Genomic DNA, 19,205 nt, shown 5'->3' with positions numbered 1-19,205 from the left:
CGTATCACTGCGTCATTTCCTGCCCAGTCCGGAAGGTGTTTTCACTTGTTTACATTTTTTTTATCCTGTTTTCTTAAGCCACCCTGCAAAAGATGGGTGACACTGACATCGTTACTTATTGAGGTCTTTTTTTTTTTTTTTACTTTCTTACACACTGCTTCAACGATGGCTGCGATCTGTTCACGGTACTATTTTTGGGTCCGATTTCTCCTTTGGGTCACTTCCTCTTGGATACAGATGTTAGTCACGGGTGAACAGGTAGCGGTGGTGGAGGTCTGCGTAACAGAGGAGCGACCGATAATCAGCGCTGTACTACAGGGACAGCTGGTGGAGGCTCGCCAGGGTGGAGTCCCCGGGCATGATGACTACTATTCTTTTGGAAAACAACTCGACCTTGAGGGAGATCTGATATTGGTGAGTCACTTCATTCATTCAAATCGATTGACATGCCCCTCGAATACGGAATAGCCTACTATGAAGATTTTTGGATCTAATTCGTTCTCTATTCGGGGGAGAGAGAAATAATTTGTTGGATTCTTTTTTTTATTAAACTCTGGTTTTGGTGGGTTCATCAGTTGTCAAGCTGCTCTCATATTTGCTGTCGTTAGGTGCAGGATGAGCGATCCCAGGTAACCGAAGTTGAAGGGGCAGCTGCCGCTGCCCAGGATAGGGAGTCATGGATTGGAGTAGTCCCTCTGAAGATGGAGACACAATCTTCTACTGGGAACCAGGATTCTTTTGCCGATACAGTAGTCAATAAAGTCAGTGCTAAATGACAAGAGTTTTTCCATGTTTTGTACATTTTTAACCCTTTTGGCCTTGTTCTGTGTTTGCTATAACCTGTAGTAGTTCATATCTATTCCACACTATACAATTTGATTGCCTGTCATATGAAACAATTGAGGACCACTGAGACCTTCCTCACTTGCCCCCCCCCATAAGTTTACTGTATCCTGTCCTGTAAAAAAATCCAAAATAAGCATTCTTTGTCTTTCCCAGATGAAACGAGCCTTGGTTCTGGGAGCATCCGCACTCATCATTCTGGCCCTCAACCACAACACCGTCAGCGAGGTAAATGACGAGAACCCAGTGTGTGTAGAACTATGTCGAGACGGGTGTTGAGATGGGTATTTGTGGAATGAATGATGTAAACCTGTGCTGGGACTTCACAGATGGATTTGTCCCAAGTGCTGTCCAAACCTATCATCATCATCCAGACATCAGAGAATGTCACAAAGCTGATTGGTGCACTTCTCAGGTAAGGCCCACACTCCTCAAGCCTGGCCTCCATTGGAGAGAAAAGTTTCAAGAAACAGATAATAGATGCTTAAATAGGAAAAAAGGAAAAGACCACACTACAACACAATATTTAACTGTTCACTGTTCATCTTTTGTATCTAACAAACATATCTGGTTTAAAATGTCCCTTTAGTGTTCCTTTTATATAGGTTGATTTCATTGGCCTATGGCTTTTACTTTTGACCAATGAGCAGAAAGACGGCAGACACTCAGTGACTCAGAGTCAATTTATTTCCGTACAGGGGCCTTCACGCAACAGCCAAGATCACATACAAGACTATATTACAGGACAACCTGGTGAGTGGCTATACCAGCATTATCCGGTTTCCGGTTAGAACACGCAATTCTGTTACCAGTTGTTTTAGTGTACTGGCTGCGTTACCTCAGGTGTCTGTGTGTGCAGGGGGCCACCCTGACCCTGTGGTCATCTTGCGGCCGCTCGAGAGGTGGTCTGTACGGAGAGTGGCAGGGGGTGATCTGTACCGGAGAGACCAACTCCCGGGTCCAGGTACTACACCTGCACACGGCGGAAGGCCCTCACAGAATGCACGTACAGTACATTGCACGCATGCGCCTGAAAATTTGATTGACTTACACCTGTTGTGTTTTTAGGAGTGTTCATTTGAGATTGCCTAACATGCCACATAGCTTTTTTTTTCTTTTTTTTATCTATATCAACTTTTTAGCTATAAATGTATTATTTGTATTATTATTCTTTATTTATGTGCTTTTCTTGTAGATTGCTTTGGTTTGACCCCTAACAAACTAGTTAGTCTAAATCCCTTTGAACTTGGTCATGGGTTTGACAGAAATACCTGCAGCAGCTTTGGAACACTGTCCTGATGGTGGCTGTGGTACTCAGCACAGGGGTCATAGTTCAAGCCCGCTGGCAGTACCATGACAACCAGCTCACTGATGACGGGGAGGTACGCACTACGTTAAAACCGGGTCCGTTAATAACATCTCATCTTTGTAACTGCTTTACTTAAAGCAAGCCAAATCAATTTGTGATCCCAGTGAGACCAACCTGCTTAAACAAATGTTAAGTAAAATAAATGGTTGTTTAGTATTTGGTTTTGAGGAACGACACCCATGAGACCTTGTGATTACATTGTATCTTTTCTTTGGCCAGTCGTCGAAACAAGACATTCTGAGGAGAATGTCTTCCCTGAAGACCAAAACATACTGCCAGCCCAAGCCCTGGTGTGACTCATCCCAACCAATGGAGGCGGAGAACTGTGCGGTCTGCCTGGAGCCCTTCAACAATAACCAGGTCAGTGTAAAAGAGGAAGGAAGGTCTTTTGACCCAACGGTGATTCACCAGCACGTTGCTCCATACATGGTTAGCCTGCGTATCTGCTCCGGATACGCAGATTATTCTGTTTGTAAAGCCTGGAGGGGGAGTGGTGAATTGTGTTGATTGTAACATTTAACATTTATACAATGCTCTATATTAAAAAGGTAAAACAATTAATTACCTTTATTTGGGCTACCAACATTTAGTAAAAAAAAAAAAGCATGCTTCCGTCACACAAGGCATTTTATTTAGATATTTCTGTTTAGGCTTTTTGCTTCTACCACTTGCTGCAATGAGATAGCTTTAAACAAAAGGGAAGGCATTCCTAAAGGCCCACTAATTCTGCTGTGGCTACTTTTTGCTGCTTTACTGGCTTTGTTATCATGTGTGTGCCCTGCAGTGTCTACGTGTGCTGCCGTGCCGCCACGAGTACCACAGAGATTGTGTGGACCCCTGGCTGATCCTGCAGCACACCTGTCCTCTGTGCAAACGCAGCATTCTCGGTACGCTGATCCCTTATCCACGCATGGGAGATAGCGTGGGATATAAGTGGTGTGCAGAGAAACACAATGACCTGCCTCCCAGCAGGGCAAAAGTCAGGGCGTGTACGAGCTGACACAGGGTAATCCCACACGTCTCTTTTGAGTAACCCGTCGGCACGTTGGCGACAGTGAGGTGCTTTGGAAATGGGCTCGGTTCATTTTTCCCTTGGCTTCAAGCGCACTTGGGGGGGGTCGACACCTCAATGCTGAGTGAGTGAGTGCGTGCGTGAGGCAAAGTTACGAAACATCCTTTATGCTTTCACCACCATTCTGCGACCACTGCAAATTTCCCAATGAGGGCAAACATTACCGTATGTTAAGCACATGTTTGACGGGCACATACATTGGAAATGGTTTTCTTTAACAATCACTATCTGTGTAGAAAGAGCCTTTAGCGCTCTGTGTGACCCTCTTCTCTTCTACGTTCAGGTAACATCTGCAGAGAGAGTTAATGTTGGACGGAAGTTGGTGTCGCCAGCTCCCTCACCGGTCCTCAGCCCGGACCCAAACCTCCTCCATCCACAACCCTCCACCCCAGAGCATGGCTAGAAGTATGTGCTTGTCAAAATGGACCACTTGGCTCACTGCAGCTAGCCCTGTCCAGTCCCCTGACTATGGGGCGGGCGTAGGGTAACCCGGAGGGGAACACAGGAAGAGTCAGTAAGGTTCAATGTTACGAGAGGAAACAAAAAGGTCAAATACTGTACCACTGTTGTGGATGGCATGTTACTGTACCTGTGTGTATGTGTGTGTGTGTGTGTGTGTGTGTCTTAGACTGTGAACAAACCCACCTTACTGCTGGCGCCGGAGAAATTCATAATTCCCTTTCAAAAAATTAGAAATTCATGGGAATGCAACCTGTCTATTTGAAGGCGTCAATATTGCATGGGCCCACACTCTAGCAAAACAACGATTTTTAATGACACTACACTGTCGTTTAAACCGGCACCATTGCATTACCTCCTAACCCTGTGTAGATGTAGCATAATAGACTATAATGGGAACAGAGAATCAAGGCAGACATTATTCCACAATGGAAGCAGCAATTCATTATGGGATGTTTCAGGGCAATCTCAGATGTCGGATCAGGTTACCGGATCGGCTACATCTATTTAATGTCCAAGGATTCTGTAACTCGCAAACTGTGAGGACGGGTTGTTGGGGAAAACCCGGGTCTGCTTTACCCTGATATAATTATGTTGTAGAGCATCACATGTCCTTGACAGTGTTCTTATGCTGTAAGAACCATTTGGTTACACTTGAATCATTCAGCCAACTACACAGCAAGGCATAGTTGGTTAGTTGCCTGTGCAAAGACTTACACTGCTCTCTCTGTAGCCGATCACATGCAGCCATAGCCAGAACATATGATTATATTGGCAACATTGATGACAACTCACTAGAACGACCAAGCATAGGAAACACAACCGTATAATTTACATTAATTCAGGTTCTGCATATCCAAAACGATAAACCAAAGCACGGGGATGAGCTTATTGTGCAGTACTCATCCCAAAAAAAAAAATTTGAAAGAAGGAAAAGTGTTACACTGCATTAAATACAGATGTATTTGAAATAGACGTATTTGTGCTGAATATGTATTTCTTCCAATTGAATTCAACACTTCCTATCTTCCTTCATCTCCCCGTTCTCACAGACTATAACCGAGCACCCTCTGGGATGGGAACCCAATACATACGATGATCGCTGGTACGGGTTAGGAATGCGATGTATGAATTTTAGAAAGAACATTTTGCCTTCTCATCGGGTGCTTCCAGCATGTTCCACCAACTGGGATGTATACTTGATTTGGGTACGATTGTCTTGTTCTTTTGACTGATATTATCTAGAGACAGTAGTGTAGTACTCAGTTTATTATGTGTTTTAATGACAACTCCAAATAAAGCAACCACAAATGTGCTTTTCCGTAACAAAACGCTCCGATAGATTTGCTATTCTGCTCATAAAAAAAAAACTTGTGAAAAGTAGCTCTCCCTCACATTTGAGAGGGGAATTTCATCTTTGCAGCATGTGCACTCCCGCACACAAACACACACACACACACACACACACGAGAGTGAGGTGTGGATCAGATCGGCTAAGGTACTCTAAATGTAGTTCTGCCTAAACTAGGCGTTGGTGAATGAGAGAAGATGAAGGGTGGACAAGCGCTCCTCCTAAAGTACTCCCGTAGAGGCTGCAGTGAAACCTTGTTTACCCGCTCTGACGTCGTTCTGCACAGTGAATCAGGTGAGGTCTGGTTGTTCTTCCAGATGCACTGAGAGCATCTTCTCCTTCCCTTCCATGTATGTTCCTATGTGGTTCTTTCAATGTAAATGATGTAAAGAAAATTCAATAAAAATAATGCATTCTATATATTAATAAACAAAGAGTATCTAATGAAAGAAAATTCTTGCTTTTTTTCACAAATCAAATCACTGGCGGACACGTTCCGCACTTTGGCCTTTAAAAAAAAAAGGATATTGAACTGGAAGAATGTGGGGATGAAAACTAAGATTTAATAACGACAACGTCTGGAATTTATGCCGCTTGGTTTGCCCTGATATCCAACCCAAACAAGAAAAAAAAAACAGGGCAACTTCTCACCAACAACCTCAACTGGTGGAACATTTTAACTTGGAGAAAATATGGCTGTCGGAACCACAGGCAACAGGATTACACCGTCCTCCATCTTTAGCCTCCCCCAAAACCCTTCCATCACGAGTCTGACTTTTTTCTATCTGCCATCAGTTTGTCTGTCCATCTGTCTGTCTATCCACCCAGGGGAGAGCAGGAGGAGCGGGGGTGGATGGGGTTTACTGTACTCCCTGTCCTACATGGGAGGGGGGTTCAGGAGGGGATCATGCCCTTGTTCCTCTTGCGGTCAGCCATGTTGCGGCGGTTGTGGTTGGCCCCCCGTCCCTTGCTGGCCTCCTTCTTGCGGCGGTCCTGCAGCGTCTCCTGGGTCTGGCCCTGGCCCTTGGGCTTGCCCACCACGCTGCCCGCCGGCTCGGGGCGAATGCTGGGACACACGGCAGAGACAGGCAGGGAAGAGGTGAGAACCGAGGCCAGCTGTGTGCGCCTAAAGGCTCGGTCAAGGTTCCGCGTCGACGCAACGCAAGGCCCGAACCTGTTATGGTTCTGCGTCGGGTTATTGAAGCTTAATGGACCCTTTCTACAGAGGAGTCCCCTTGGGACAGACAGACGGCTGCGGCCCATAACACTCATTATGGCTCTGCTCCTGGTGCATGAAAGGAGCAGTCCCATAATGACTGTTATGAGACCCAGCTGGGTTTGTCCTCAGATGACACCTCTGTGAAAAGCGTCTATTGAAGGTTTGTTTACAGGAGTAAGCCCTGCCCCCCCGGAACGGCCTTCAAACCTAGGAAGGCTCCGGAAGTTTGTCTGGCTTATAACACCTTATCATTTATTTTCTTTTTAACCCCCAAAAAAATAAAAGGTGAAATTCTATACCACCAGGTGTGAGTGTGATTGGCTGTTACAAGACGTTTTGAAAATCGGCCTCTTCTGACATCACAAGTGGGCGTGTCATTTACATTTACATTTAGGGCATTTAGCAGACGCTTTTATCCAAAGCGACTTACATCAGTTGTCCACCTAGATGTGCGCTGGATAGACGCGCGACGTTCGCTACAGTCCACTGGGTAGGCTGGTGAACTGATCTATCCAGCACAGATCTAGGTGGACACGCCCACTAGTGATGGGAGGCAGAATTTCCACGGCTCGTCACACTCGGTATAATATGCCCCCTTTAAACCATAATGGAAATATTGGAATGTCGCCATTTTGAACAATGACAATGGCGCGACCACAACTCTGGGGTATCGCTCTCTCACCGTCTCACGGTAAGAGGGCGATACCGCAGAGATGTACGGCGGGAGGTGGAGCAGTGCTTTACCCTTTCTTCTGGTGGAAGGCGGCCCGTCTGGCCTCGGCGCGTTCCCTCAGCAGGGCGGGGTCCTGGCAGAACTGGTCCCTGGGTGCGTGGTTGGGGTTCTGGTTCTTTGTTAAGGGGAAAAAAAAAAAAAAAAACGCTCGCTCGTAAAAACAAAAAAAGGAACATAGGTAGGAAGGAGCCGACACGAGTGATTGTTTTTGTGTGCGTTTTGTGGTAGGTTACCTCCATGGGCCTCGTGTCTTCCTCCTCTTCCTCCTCCAGCTCAAACTGCGCTTTGTTTCCGGTCCGCAGCACTAATGGGAGGGTGAAAGGCCTGCGGGGGGAGAACGATGCTGGGGTGAGAGGGTTGCCTCACTTAAACGCTTCCGGAAGCCTCAAAACGGTCTCCCCACCCTACTCTCCCCCTACTCACCAGTCTCCCCATCTAACCAGTCTCCCTCCCTCCCCCAGTCTCACCTAGTTGAGTAAGGGTGCGTTACTCAAAAGCTTGAGTAAGAGTGTTGTCTCACTGAAACGCTTCCAGAAGCCTCAAACACTCTCCCCCTTTCACCGGTCTACCTCCTTCCCCAGTCACCAAGTCTCCCCCTTTCCCCACTCTCACTCATCTCCCCCCTCTCACTCGTCTCCCCCCTCTCACTCGTCTCCCCCCTCCCCTCTCTCACTCGTCTCCCCTCTCTCACTCGTCTCCCCTCTCTCACTCGTCTCCCCTCTCTCACTCGTCTCCCCTCTCTCTCACCCGTCTCCCTCCTTCTCCCAGTCTCCCCAGTCCCCCTCTCTCTACTACAGTCTCCCCCTACTCGTCCCCCAGCTCAAGCTTGCCCCATGCAGCTCCAGCCACCCCCCCGGCCCCTCGCCCCAGCTCCACCATCCCCTCCCCGGGGCCCTACCTCCGGCTCAGCAGGCTGTCTCCGTCCAGGTCGTTGGCCCCCACTTGGTTGACGTCGTAGGTGTCGTCGTACTCGTCGTCGTAGTCCCCGTCCAGGGTGTAGACCGCCCCGGGCTCCACCATCACCTCGTCCACCACGTTCTCGTAGGCCCGGTAGCGGTCACGCTGCGCGTCGATGTGCTGCTTGTCCCCGAGGACCTCCTGCGCGCTCTCCCCTTTCCTGCGGCGTCACAGAGGAGGAAGTCTTGATTTAAACCGGGCCGGTCATTCATTACACGGGATAAAAGGGGTTGAAATATTATAACAGGAATTGGTTAAGTAGACAAAACAGCGGCGACCCCAGGTTCGATTCCGACCTATGGCCCTATGCTTTCATTGTGTACATTGTGATGGATAAATTCATACGTCGCTACCTCTTAGTCCTATCGGCATTGTTTTCCATTCCGTGTATCGTCTTGCCACGGCGCTTTTCCTCAGTGTCGTCTACGTATTGACCGTTGTGCTCGGGTCAGCCACCTCCTCGTTTGAGCGAGTGACGTCGTCAAAATGTTAACCTTTGTGCTCCGGTCATCTGTCCCACCTTTCTCAGTGACATCTAAATGTAAAACCCTTTTCTATGGGTAGCCTGCCTTCCTCAGAATCAATCGTGATGTAAACCTTCGTACTTGGGGTAAAACGGACACAAGGGGTAGGACATCCTCTTGTGCACCCTTCTGCGCGATGAGAACAAAGTCTGTGTCTTGATTAAACATTACCTGATTTGATTATTGACCTCTGCAATGTGGGGAGGATCTGAAACAACTGTATAAAATGCTCTGTAAACCTGTATTCTGAACTCACCCTGCTAGAGAGGAGTCTAATGTGTGCATGCTTTAACCCTAGGTTATTTGCTCTACAAGTGTTAGTAGAAGTCTCATACCTAGACGCAATATCTGTTAAAGGGAAATTGCCACAACAACATGTCGTGCAAACAGCATCGCAACAAAAGAAGCAGACATGCATAGAAAACACAAAGCGTTGATGGACATGATAAACAGAGGGATATCAATACGGGTTTGTCCTGTTTGGTTCTGAACTTCAAAAGAGGTCGAGCGTCGCCACTCCTCGCTTCCTCCGAGTCTGGTTGTGAGAGCGAGGTTTCCTCAAAAGGTTTTTGGTGGGCTGATATATAATCATTTTTACCCTGGACATCCTGAATTATTAAACATCTTTCCCCCCCCCCCCGAAACACTTCAGGGAAATCCAATGAGTTGTGGCTTCAGTTGAAATGCCATCGTGGTCTTTAATAACAAAGGGCTCAGTTACTGTGCACCGAGACGAATAATTAGTGGAACCAAATGATATAAGCAGCAGAAACAAAAGAGTTGGCTGTCTTGACATGACTTGGCACATGAAACAGTGACAGTCTAGTAGGCCAACGGGAAACCTTGAGGCTATACAAATCAGTTGTGTTGCATCACATGCAGAATCCTATTCATGTCATAACATGAATCAAATTTCAAACAACTCTTAAACAGCTGTTTTTCAATAGAAAACAAGGAGTGTTCTTAAATTATTATTATTAATGAATTATTACGCTCACTTCACTTTATTGCATCACGTGGATTGCGATAAGATGCCCAAGGGCTGGTAGAAGATAAATAGACCTGTAGGTATCCTTGCGCAAGACACCTTATCTAGGCTCCAGCTCCCCTACAAGGTTACATGGATGGATGCAGCGTTCAGAAGGGGGTTATAAAGAGGGGCCGGTCTACCCAGTGTGGATGCGAAACCTCTACCGCCACCTTTCTGAGAACGGAGGTCCTCCCCACCGGACAACATCGACCCTTTTATTGCAGAGGTCGTGTTCGCCGTCGGCCAATCACGTGCACACATCACTCACCTCCTGCCCTTCCAGATGCGTGACATGTCCACCTTGTCCCGGTGGAACACGTCAAACTCGTCGTCGTCGAACACGTTGGACCTTTCGCTCAGCACCGGCGGCAGCTCCTCCTTCGGGGCTCTGGGGACACAAGGGGGAAGCGCCGCCTCAGTGACTCGTACGACCGTAAGTCGCGGTAAATGGGGAATTCTCCTTTGTTAGCCAATAAGCATCCCTTGTTAACCATCACTAAAGCTGCGTGAGCCGTACTGTGTTGGCGGACAGGGAGACCCTTTCATATCGTTATCACCACGATAGACACGGCCTACAGTTCCCCTTCAGGGGCTGGGGTGTGGACCCAACGACCCGAGGTGTTCAGGCTGCTGCAGCTGCCTATCTCGGTCGTGTTTCTCTTGGAAAAGAGATTATCAATCTCAATCTTTCCTGGTAAATTTAAGATAACAGTTTGATTCATCCTTGATTTTTCTGAGAGTATGTTTTTCCTACATACTCCCTTTTCTCATGAATACATTTTGGAATTGATTTTATGATGGAGGGTCCACTGTATTTTGGGTTGGTCATCAACAGGCCTAAATCTCCTTATTTTCATTTTAAAAAAAAATTACACACACACACACACACACACACACACACACAAGATTGAATTTAAAAACGTGAAACTTCTCCTCTTTAAAAAACGTATGTCGTCTATTGAAGGCGTTGGCGCCCCCCGGAGGGGTTACCTGGGCATAGCGCGGTCCAGCTGGTCCAGGCCGGGGGCCAGGCGGTCCTCCAGGATGTTGTTGATGACCAGCTCCGAGCTGTAGTCGTACTCCTGGAGGCAGGCCAGCAGGAAGCCCTCCCCCAGGTCGGGCAGCAGCTCCCTGATCGAGGAGAGCAGCGACTCCAGCTCCCCCGCGCCCAGCGAACCCGCAGCGCCCTACACACACACACACACACACACACACACACACACACACACACACACACACACACACACACACACTTAAACTCTGGGGTACACAAGTACGCACGACTAGGCTCCAGTGTTAACAGTCATCAACGTTTTGATGAATAATGATAATACATTTTACAGCATAATGGAATGAAAGAAAAAAATAATAATCTATCAAAATAAGTTGTAATTTTTTTTTTGTTCCGACACCTCCCCCTAGTGGCAGCACATGCAGATTGCACACATGTACATCGCGTAAATGAACAACCAACTGATTCATGTCAACACGGACTCTTAATTCAAAGAAGGGCGACGTCATTGGAGCAAAGTCCAGTGAAACCAATACTTAGTACGCTACAGTAAGCTCCTCAAGACAAGGAAGCCAGTGCTTAACAGGAGGAGAGTACGTACGTTGTTTCCTTTGTGGGGCATGTACTGCGAGGCTTCAGCTCCCCTGGGGGTCTCCCAGCCCTCCCCGGACTCCCTCAGCCCCAGGGGGGAGGCCCGGCCCCCGGCGGCCCCTCCCTGGGCTGCTGGGCGGCCGTGGGTCTGCGTGTGGCCCCGGGGCCTTCTCCGGCCCACGCTGTCCCAGGCGCTCTGCACCCCCTGAAGCAGGTACGACGTCCGCGTCTCATCTCTGGAGGTCAGGTGGGACGGGGGCAAAAAAAACCTTCAGTGGGACCACGTCAGCCCTCTACTGGCCTCCCTTCATTCATGTCTAGTTAAGATTTAATATCCCCTCGCTAGTGTTTGATTCATAAAAATACCAATTTGCCTTTTATTGGCTGTTCACCGGTTCTCTCATCATTTCGGTCGTATTTTAACTTGGGTTTTATTTATTTAAGCGGAACATCACTTGGATCAACCCAGGTTTGTTTTTAAATGTTCTTTATGATATACATTTACTTTAGAGTGACAACACTACTAGGTTTCTGCTGTTACAGCGGCGTTCATTGACGAGGACACTAATGCAAATTCCAGAAGGATTTTAGCCTCCATTTGAGCCACAGTCACATGGCACTGCATGGCAACTCATTTACATGACTTTGAATTGTAATCAAATTCTAAAAAGTGGCAGCACGCAACACAAATGAATGCATCTGATTGGCTCAAAATGGGGCCATGTGACTTGGTATTCTCTGTTTATAAATGACGACCAATGAATGAACTCAAAATTTAATCAACCGCCGCTAATCTGAACCAATCTAGCCCTGACGCAACCTTTTTAGTTGTCAAGGTCTTTGTAATAGTTCAATACATTATGTATATCTCAATCATTTGCTAATTTCTCTAGCGAATAGAGTGTGCCAAAAGGTAATCCCCAATGTCTGAGCATCATAAAACAAGAAGCCTAACCCCTACCTGCTCATTAATTATATGCTTGCATTCTGCTAATGGACTAAATAGTAATATGATGATAGTTACATGAGAGGCAGAGCCTGCTGCAGTAGACTGATGTCGTCGGCTATGGGGAACTGTTCATCATAGTCTGACAGGAACCTGTAAAAGGAACAAACACACACACTTTATTATTAAAATGTCAACAGTAAAGTGTTTGAAGGGTTTTTGGATCGTTAATTGATCCAATTAGAAACACACAGATCTGAAAGTACTTTATCATACATATATAAAAATGTATTCTTTATGGTGCAACACCTAGAATTTTCTTCCTACCGTTTTTCAGGGAGAAATGATGTGAAATGTTGTAGGAGTTCCTCTGCGAATGTTTGGATATTGTCACCCCTGGAAAACAGAAGCCATGTTCACAGTCCCACAGGGAAACTAAACTCTCTCCTGACACCAAACAAGATTCAGGCCCACTAACTCCCTCAGCTCCAATCAATGGCGGAATATTATTTCACGCGCATAAACAACTTTATATCACCGGAGTAGATATTGAACATCTCATAGAAACCATACCGAAATGTATATTCCAATTCCAAAACAAAAGTAGGCCACATATATATATGCTTACAAACAGCGCTAGAACCGTTAATTCAATGAGACGATATTCCACTTACTGACAAGAAGCCACAGAAAGACCTGTGGCCCACGATGTAACAGGGCTCCACGCGAAGGATAACAGTACTTATTGTATGGAGCTCACCTAGCGCTAGTCCTATTCACCGGATTTTGATCGCGATTTCTGGCGTCAAACGATCACAAAATTAACATAATCGATATTTAAAAAAAAAAAAAATTATGTTTTGTAGAAAGGGCAGAACAGGTGGATACATATCTGTATATCCTTTTAGATTGGAACATTTTATTTTGACCATTTCTAACCAGTTCTCAGTAAAAAAAAAAAAAAAATCTGAATAAATACATGTTTTCAAACTAAAAAAAAGAATCGTGATTTCAGTATTGACCAAAATAATCGTGATTATGATTTCCCCCCCCCCCCCCATAATCGAGCAGCCCATAGCTCACCCCTCCAGGATGGGCTGTAGGCAGGAGTGCTGCAGCAGCAGGTGGGCCACCTCCACCATCCTCTTACACGAGTGGCACATCCTCTGCCACAAGTCCTCCTTAAGGCTGGGGGGGGGGGGGCAGGGGGGGGGGGGGGGGGGGGGGGGGGGAAGGGGAGGGAATGTGTGTTTATTAGATGGCCCATTGCACTTTACATTTGCATACATTTTTCTGATCAGTTGTGATGCATGATTGCCTGTTCTGTACTTTTTTATTTTGCAATGAGGTCTGTAGCCGTGAAACCATCTGGGGTTATTCAAGTGTGAACTTTAGCCTGTGGGACTGCCTTGGAGACAGGGCAAATTGACTGCTGGTGTGTTGAGAGGCCGGGTTTCTTTCGCTGCCGATGGTCTCACCGTGAGGTAGGCATGGAGACAACCCTGTTGGTTGTTGACCCGAGTGTGCTCCAGTTTGGGCAGGGTTTGAAAGTTCTGGTGTTTTTAGCTGGTTTTGTATTTTCTTTTCCAAAACAAAATCAGGGTATGGGCAAAAGAAAGAAACAAGCCTTTTTTTTTTTATAAGATGAAAAGTTGAAGAAAATGTATTCGAAAAATCTTTCCTTCTGGGCAAGCAGTAATTAATGAGAGAAGTGCCTGTGTCAGGTGCCTTGGAAGACTGGTTCTTCCCTGTCCATTCAGTTATTCAACTATCTTCCTTAGTGGGTGAATAACGTTTTACCTTCTCGAACTTGAAGACGGACATGCGTCACTCACCTTTTGTCTGTAAAGTTTCTCTTCCTCACTGCCTTCTCGATGTCCGGGACAGCAGACTCATAAAAGGAGACCAGTCTGGATTACCATGAGGAGAAGGGGAGAGAAGCGTTACGCTTGCCCTGTGTCGTGGCTGATATGGATTGGTCAGGGGTGAGGGTGGAGACCAGGCCTACCTGCTAAGGAAGCTGTGGGACTGGAAGGTGGAGCAGGCAGGGGGGTAGATGTCTAGGAAGGCGTGGATGGTGGTGGTTGAGTCACACAGGTACAGAACCAGGTCCAACAAGTCCTGTGGCGCACACACACATGAATATGTATTATATTTTAAAGAGATCATTAGACGTAGTTTGGTGGACGCTTTTATATCCAACGGGATCTCTTGCGATACTGTGAGTGCAGAGGGCCTGAAGGAAGCGACCGGGGTGTGTGGAAAGAAGTTGGAAAGTGAAATGGGTTAAATCGTGAGGCGTTGGCTCAGTCCATGTGAAACTATTTAAAAGTAAAACAACAAAAGAAATGCGGCGACACATGTCAGGTGAGTTCCGACAAACTAATTCAGCGCACAATAACTTTCCACTGTCTGCTTACGCACACAATGCTGTGCTTATAGTCCCAGTGTTATTGAAAATCAACCATTTAATAATCTACTGGTAATCAATTTTTATTGTAGCACTATAAAACCCAATAAATCACAATGCAAAGTATTAACTAATCACACCAAAGTCATTATTTATCTTGATACATCTCTGAAGTGTAGGTTGAAGTATAGCCAGAGTTTAGGGTTGTGTAATGAAGGAAAAACAGACAAGCAAGTTTCTCCCCCAAAAAATGTTTGCTGTAAATGGGGATCCACATAGAGAGAGAACCTTCCAGCGCCTTCTACCATTGGAAATACATTAGACTCGATGGCCAAAGCCTAAGCCTAACGCGGGTTCACTTGTTTGAGGGAAGCCCAACGGCAATAGATGCACTCACACTAGGCCCTTTTCCATCGCCATATATTTATAAATAAGCAGGGACAGACGGAGAGACTGAGCCAGAGATACACAAAGGAATAGAAAGAAACAGAGAGACAGAGCCAGAGATACAGAGAAAGTCAGAGGCAGAGATACACAGAAAGAGAGAGGCAGAGACAGAGATACACAAAGAAAGAGGGAAAGAGAGAGAAAGACAGAGATACACAGAGAAAGACAGAGAAAAAAAGAGAGACAGAGCCAGAGATACACAGAGAAAGAGAGAGACAGAGATACACAGAGAAAGAGAGAGCCAGAGATACAGAGAGAAAGAGAGAGACAGAGAAAGAGAGAGAAAAAAAGAGAGACAGAGCCAGAGATACACAGAGAAAGAGAGAGACAGAGATACACAGAGAAAGAGAGAGACAGAGATACACAGAGAAAGAGAGAGACAGAGATAGCGCCAGAGCTGCACAGAGACGGAGACAGGGAGCGTACCTGCTGACTCATGGTCATGGCAGTGGGCCGGCCGTTGGCACTGAGCTTCATGGGCTCCATGGCGGCGCCTTCACACTGAAGACCGCACTTGTCCAGGATCGTGTCGAACACCTGGAGGTCAGCAGAGAGACGTCACGCATCTCGGGACGCAAATAAACCTGTGACAGTGCTTCAGCCTGTCTCCACCGTCTGGACGAAGGGACACATCCGTGGCTCACCAGCGGGTGCGCGTCCAAAGACTAGCGGGCTACACTCCGACATATTCAGTCGGACCAGGGCCAGCCCGTCGGGTCGGACTTACCTGCAGAACCGACGGCACCGCCTCGTCCAGGTCACTGTAGTAACCGGGCTGCTGCGTGAAGATGTTTTCTAAAAAAGAATTAAGAAAGGTATTCATGTCATCATCAAAATGGTTGAGTTAACACAACATGGCTCTCAGCCATTTAGGAGGAGCACTTAGGAAGGCCCTCGGAGTTCGGGGTCCTTTAACAACAGCCTACCTATCATCTTATGCAACAGCTGGGTGTTGCCCTTGCCGAAGAGCACACACAGGTCCAGGATCTTGGGAATGTCAAACAGAAAGTTTTCGTAGATGATCTCGCCAAACACGGACGGAGTCAGGAAGTTCTCCTGAGAGGGAGTGGAAGAAGATCACACACACACAGAACGAAGCAGCTGGTTACTAATGGACGACATAACGGTGATACCGATGACACATCGGGGAAGGGACTCATTGGTTTGGTCGGAGAAGGGACGCAGCTCGTTTTGGAGACCCGGGTGAGGATGAAGCAATATATGCGGCCAAATGACATAACTAGCTGGGGTCACAGTAACAATAAATAAAAACAGTGGCCTCCCTGATCAAATATTTACAATTATTTCTGAGACCTAAAACACCAAAATGAAAGGCTCTGCAGATAAGGAAAATCACAGAAAATCACATACAATCCAGCTCAGAAACAACTACTATACATACTACTTTTATACATATCATGAATTCTTTGATGCCTTTCTCCCATTGTTTTTCTCTGCATGCCCATTAAAAGTTCAACTAATTTCCTTTTGGTTCATACCCAACGACCCTTGTGTATTGATCGTGATATCCAGTAGGTCCAATTCAGACACATAACCATCGATATGCAAGGGGTTGCATTGAAAGTTGCCAATAGTGGGAGTTCCTCCATCCGTCACTACATGGACCAGGACACTTCCAACACATCAGCACTACAGTAAGGGTGTCTCTGGAGTCCCTCCTCCAATAGAGGGTTGCCAGCCGGGTCCTCTATTGCAGAGACACCGACAGGTCGGACATACTGGGAAGGTCCAAAACAATCGTCTACTGCTGGCATTCTTATGCCACACACCCATTCAATTCGGCGTCTGTACTCGACCGACGAATGCAAGATGGCAAAAAGAACAAGAAAGAATCAGGGCAACGATACCTTGGACTCCTTGTGCGTGGCCATCCGGAGGAAGGTCATGAAGACGGCCCGGTGAATGTGACGCTGCGCCTCTGCCACGGCCGGGGAGCAAGGCAGCCCTGCCGGGTCAAGGCCACGGGAGGCGTGGCGCAGGTACGAGTCCAGACACTTCTGCAGCGTCTCGTCGAACACGACCTAGCGGGGAACACAGCGGGAGGAGGAGGGAGACGGTTAAGTAACAAGAGGAAGACACACCTTGGCTACATAACTGCAGCCCCCCCCCCCCACAGAGGGTGGGTGACAGGGGGGGTATTTTTAGCTATTTGAGAATGTGCTTATGCATAGTTCAAGTACAGGATCACTAATCTGAATACATTTGTCTTTAATGGTAAAATGAAGGGTTGGAAAGGGTTGAATCTGAAACGAAAGTTTTCACTAAATGACATTCTGGCTGGGTCTACTTTTCAGAAATGTACCCAAAATTTTAATTAATCCTCTTTATTTATCTTTTTGTTTAATTACTTGAAGTGAGCTTTTTTTCTAAGGTTAAATAGTTTTTAAAAGTATTGATCACTGATTGAAGGAAACACTGTAATTTCACAGTAACACCCTTCTCTAACCCCAGCAGATGTACCTGGCACCAGAACTTGTCATGGGGTAAAGCCAGCAACCACTCCAGGTCTTCAGTGATGAACTTGGCATGTTCTAGGAACTCCTCCACCTGAGCAGGTGAGCCATCCTCGGGCGGAGGCTTGTAGGGCACAAAACACCGCTCTTCCTTCCGGTCAGGATGCTTATAGGGGAATATATCGAACGTTACTACGGACAGGGTTACACGTAAGACCTCAGTTTACGTTGAGAAGAGGAGGCTGTGGCGTTTGCTTTGGTGCTGAATCTCCTTTACATGATCTAACCCAACCGAGGGGTCAAAATGGGACTTAAAAAAAACACAGACAGACACACACACACACACACACACACACACCGGAGATGACTCACCAGAGCAGGCAAGGTTCGGTCTTTTCCGACAACACTCGGTTCGGTCACCTGTTGTTCATCAAGCGGTACTATGGCACAGGCCATGATCTCTCTGTCCCGTTGCTTCTGTCAAATAAAAACAATGAATAAACTCATCATGACTGTTGTTCTGCTTCCTAAACCAGTGCTGTAAACCCACAGCGGTGTCCCGAAACAGGAGTTTTCTTCATTAGATGGGGAGATGCAAGCAAACTATTTAGTTAAACGTCAGCCTGCCTGTGATGGACCAATACTTCTAGCATCAAATGTTGGATGTTAACCTGAATCACCTCGAATCAAACATCTAACATGGGGAAGGATTCCACAAAAAAACACAGCATATTTTTCAAATCCTTCAAGATGAGTGGAGCAAGTATGCTAAAGACTTCCGAACTTTGCTATAACTCATGACTGTCATGTTGACACGTTGAACACCTAAGCTGTTCAACTTAATAGCTAGAGGTTTGATAAGGGACAGCGCGTCAATGGGAAAGGCTAACCTGGCTAGCCGGCTTTGCGTTTAACACCAATGCCTCCCTGTTCAAAAAGATCAGATGTTAATGTACAGAAGTCGAACTTACCTCTAACTTTAATATCCGCAATATATAAAAGCCATTGCATTAAATCACACCACAAGCCTTGTCAAACTGCTGGTGAGCTCACTCTCATGGTTCCTTCCGAACAGGCCAGGAAGTGGCTGGAGTTCTAAATAACGCATGCGCAAAAACACGTCTACTCCTGACGTGTGGTGCCGCCTAGCCGGACGAAAATGGTACTGCAGCAAGACGATCCCAAAACGGTTGTGTATTTCTTTGGGGTAGAGGCCAATAAAGTAATTATGTGTTAGGTAATTATCTAAGTTGTATTCGTGTAAGAAAAACTAATAATTACTCAATGTTTAAGGTAGAAGTCCATTAAATAAACCCTATTTGGTTTTAACAAGAAAGTATCAAGGTTTTAAGAATAAATAGTCAAAATATTTTCACAGAAAAGGTCGTTTATATATAAAAACACATTCCCACACCACAAACAGAAAATGCAGTTGTTTTTTTATAAAATAGACATTGGGTGTAACATTTCCCAGTAACCCACATATATGCCAAACAATGGCAAAATGTGTCATCATTATTGGTTTTATTTGATCAGCTAAATTATGTTTGGACAGTGAAATAATATATTTTTGTTTTTGTTGTTTTTTGGATGCATGTGCAATGATTTAAGTTAAAGCCAGCATGATACACATGGAAAAGAAAACTGCATTTGAAAAGTGAATATACACTAGGATTGTTTGCAAAGCATGAACCGTTTGACAAAGAAAAAAACATGTAAAACAATAAAAACAACATCAATAAGATTTACTTATTTCTGTGGACATTCT

The 19,205-nt window shown here is 46.2% G+C and overlaps 2 protein-coding genes across 6 annotated transcripts; one reads left to right on the top strand and one right to left on the bottom strand.

The window, feature by feature from the left end:
* Positions 1–35: 35 nt before the first annotated feature.
* On the top strand, positions 36–5,905 carry LOC130383913 (RING finger protein 215-like). 3 transcript variants are annotated; one of them, XM_056591819.1, is made up of 10 exons: positions 36–414; positions 609–761; positions 1,000–1,071; positions 1,173–1,258; positions 1,542–1,596; positions 1,703–1,807; positions 2,109–2,225; positions 2,432–2,572; positions 3,568–3,689; positions 4,796–5,905. In XM_056591819.1, the coding sequence occupies exons 1-9, from the start codon at positions 166–168 to the stop codon at positions 3,685–3,687; spliced, it is 1,098 nt and encodes a 365-aa protein (XP_056447794.1). In that variant the 5' UTR covers positions 36–165; the 3' UTR covers positions 3,688–3,689; positions 4,796–5,905. The 3 variants fall into 3 exon arrangements, with proteins under 3 accessions (XP_056447794.1, XP_056447792.1, XP_056447793.1); XM_056591817.1 differs by lacking the exon at positions 4,796–5,905 and adding an exon at positions 2,997–3,099 and having other exon boundaries at positions 3,568–3,676; XM_056591818.1 differs by having other exon boundaries at positions 3,568–5,904.
* LOC130383912 (activating signal cointegrator 1 complex subunit 2-like) lies at positions 4,039–19,191 on the bottom strand. 3 transcript variants are annotated; one of them, XM_056591816.1, is made up of 19 exons: positions 18,409–19,191; positions 17,810–17,914; positions 17,445–17,603; positions 16,832–17,005; positions 15,890–16,019; positions 15,691–15,758; positions 15,390–15,500; positions 14,115–14,227; positions 13,942–14,016; positions 13,190–13,294; positions 12,434–12,502; positions 12,185–12,259; positions 11,171–11,396; positions 10,548–10,744; positions 9,826–9,945; positions 7,945–8,163; positions 7,280–7,370; positions 7,058–7,155; positions 4,039–6,160 (listed from the first exon to the last, which is right to left on the bottom strand). In XM_056591816.1, the coding sequence occupies exons 2-19, from the start codon at positions 17,891–17,893 to the stop codon at positions 5,989–5,991; spliced, it is 2,286 nt and encodes a 761-aa protein (XP_056447791.1). In that variant the 5' UTR covers positions 17,894–17,914; positions 18,409–19,191; the 3' UTR covers positions 4,039–5,988. The 3 variants fall into 3 exon arrangements, with proteins under 3 accessions (XP_056447791.1, XP_056447790.1, XP_056447788.1); XM_056591815.1 differs by having other exon boundaries at positions 7,058–7,161; positions 17,810–17,911; XM_056591813.1 differs by having other exon boundaries at positions 4,040–6,160; positions 7,058–7,161.
* Positions 19,192–19,205: the final 14 nt, after the last annotated feature.

The sequence above is a fragment of the Gadus chalcogrammus genome, chromosome 6 (assembly GCF_026213295.1).
Source record: "Gadus chalcogrammus isolate NIFS_2021 chromosome 6, NIFS_Gcha_1.0, whole genome shotgun sequence".
Classification (NCBI taxonomy): Eukaryota; Metazoa; Chordata; class Actinopteri; order Gadiformes; family Gadidae; genus Gadus; species Gadus chalcogrammus.
The sequence above is the reverse complement of the archived record's forward strand: the minus strand, read 5'-3'. Positions and strand labels throughout refer to the sequence as shown.

Bases quoted from the DNA above. Each gene is read 5' to 3' on its own strand.
- LOC130383913 (XM_056591817.1), top strand. From the start codon at position 166: ATGGCTGCGATCTGTTCACGGTACTATTTTTGGGTCCGATTTCTCCTT. The intron at 1,072-1,172 runs GTAAATGACGAG...GGGACTTCACAG, and splicing joins ACCACAACACCGTCAGCGAG to ATGGATTTGTCCCAAGTGCT. The intron at 3,100-3,567 runs GTACGCTGATCC...TTCTACGTTCAG, and splicing joins GTGCAAACGCAGCATTCTCG to GTAACATCTGCAGAGAGAGT.
- LOC130383912 (XM_056591815.1), bottom strand. From the start codon at position 17,893: ATGGCCTGTGCCATAGTACCGCTTGATGAACAACAGGTGACCGAACCG. The intron at 13,295-13,941 runs GTGAGTGACGCA...CCCCCCCCCCAG, and splicing joins AGAAACTTTACAGACAAAAG to CCTTAAGGAGGACTTGTGGC. The intron at 7,162-7,279 runs GTAACCTACCAC...CCCTTAACAAAG, and splicing joins AAGACACGAGGCCCATGGAG to AACCAGAACCCCAACCACGC.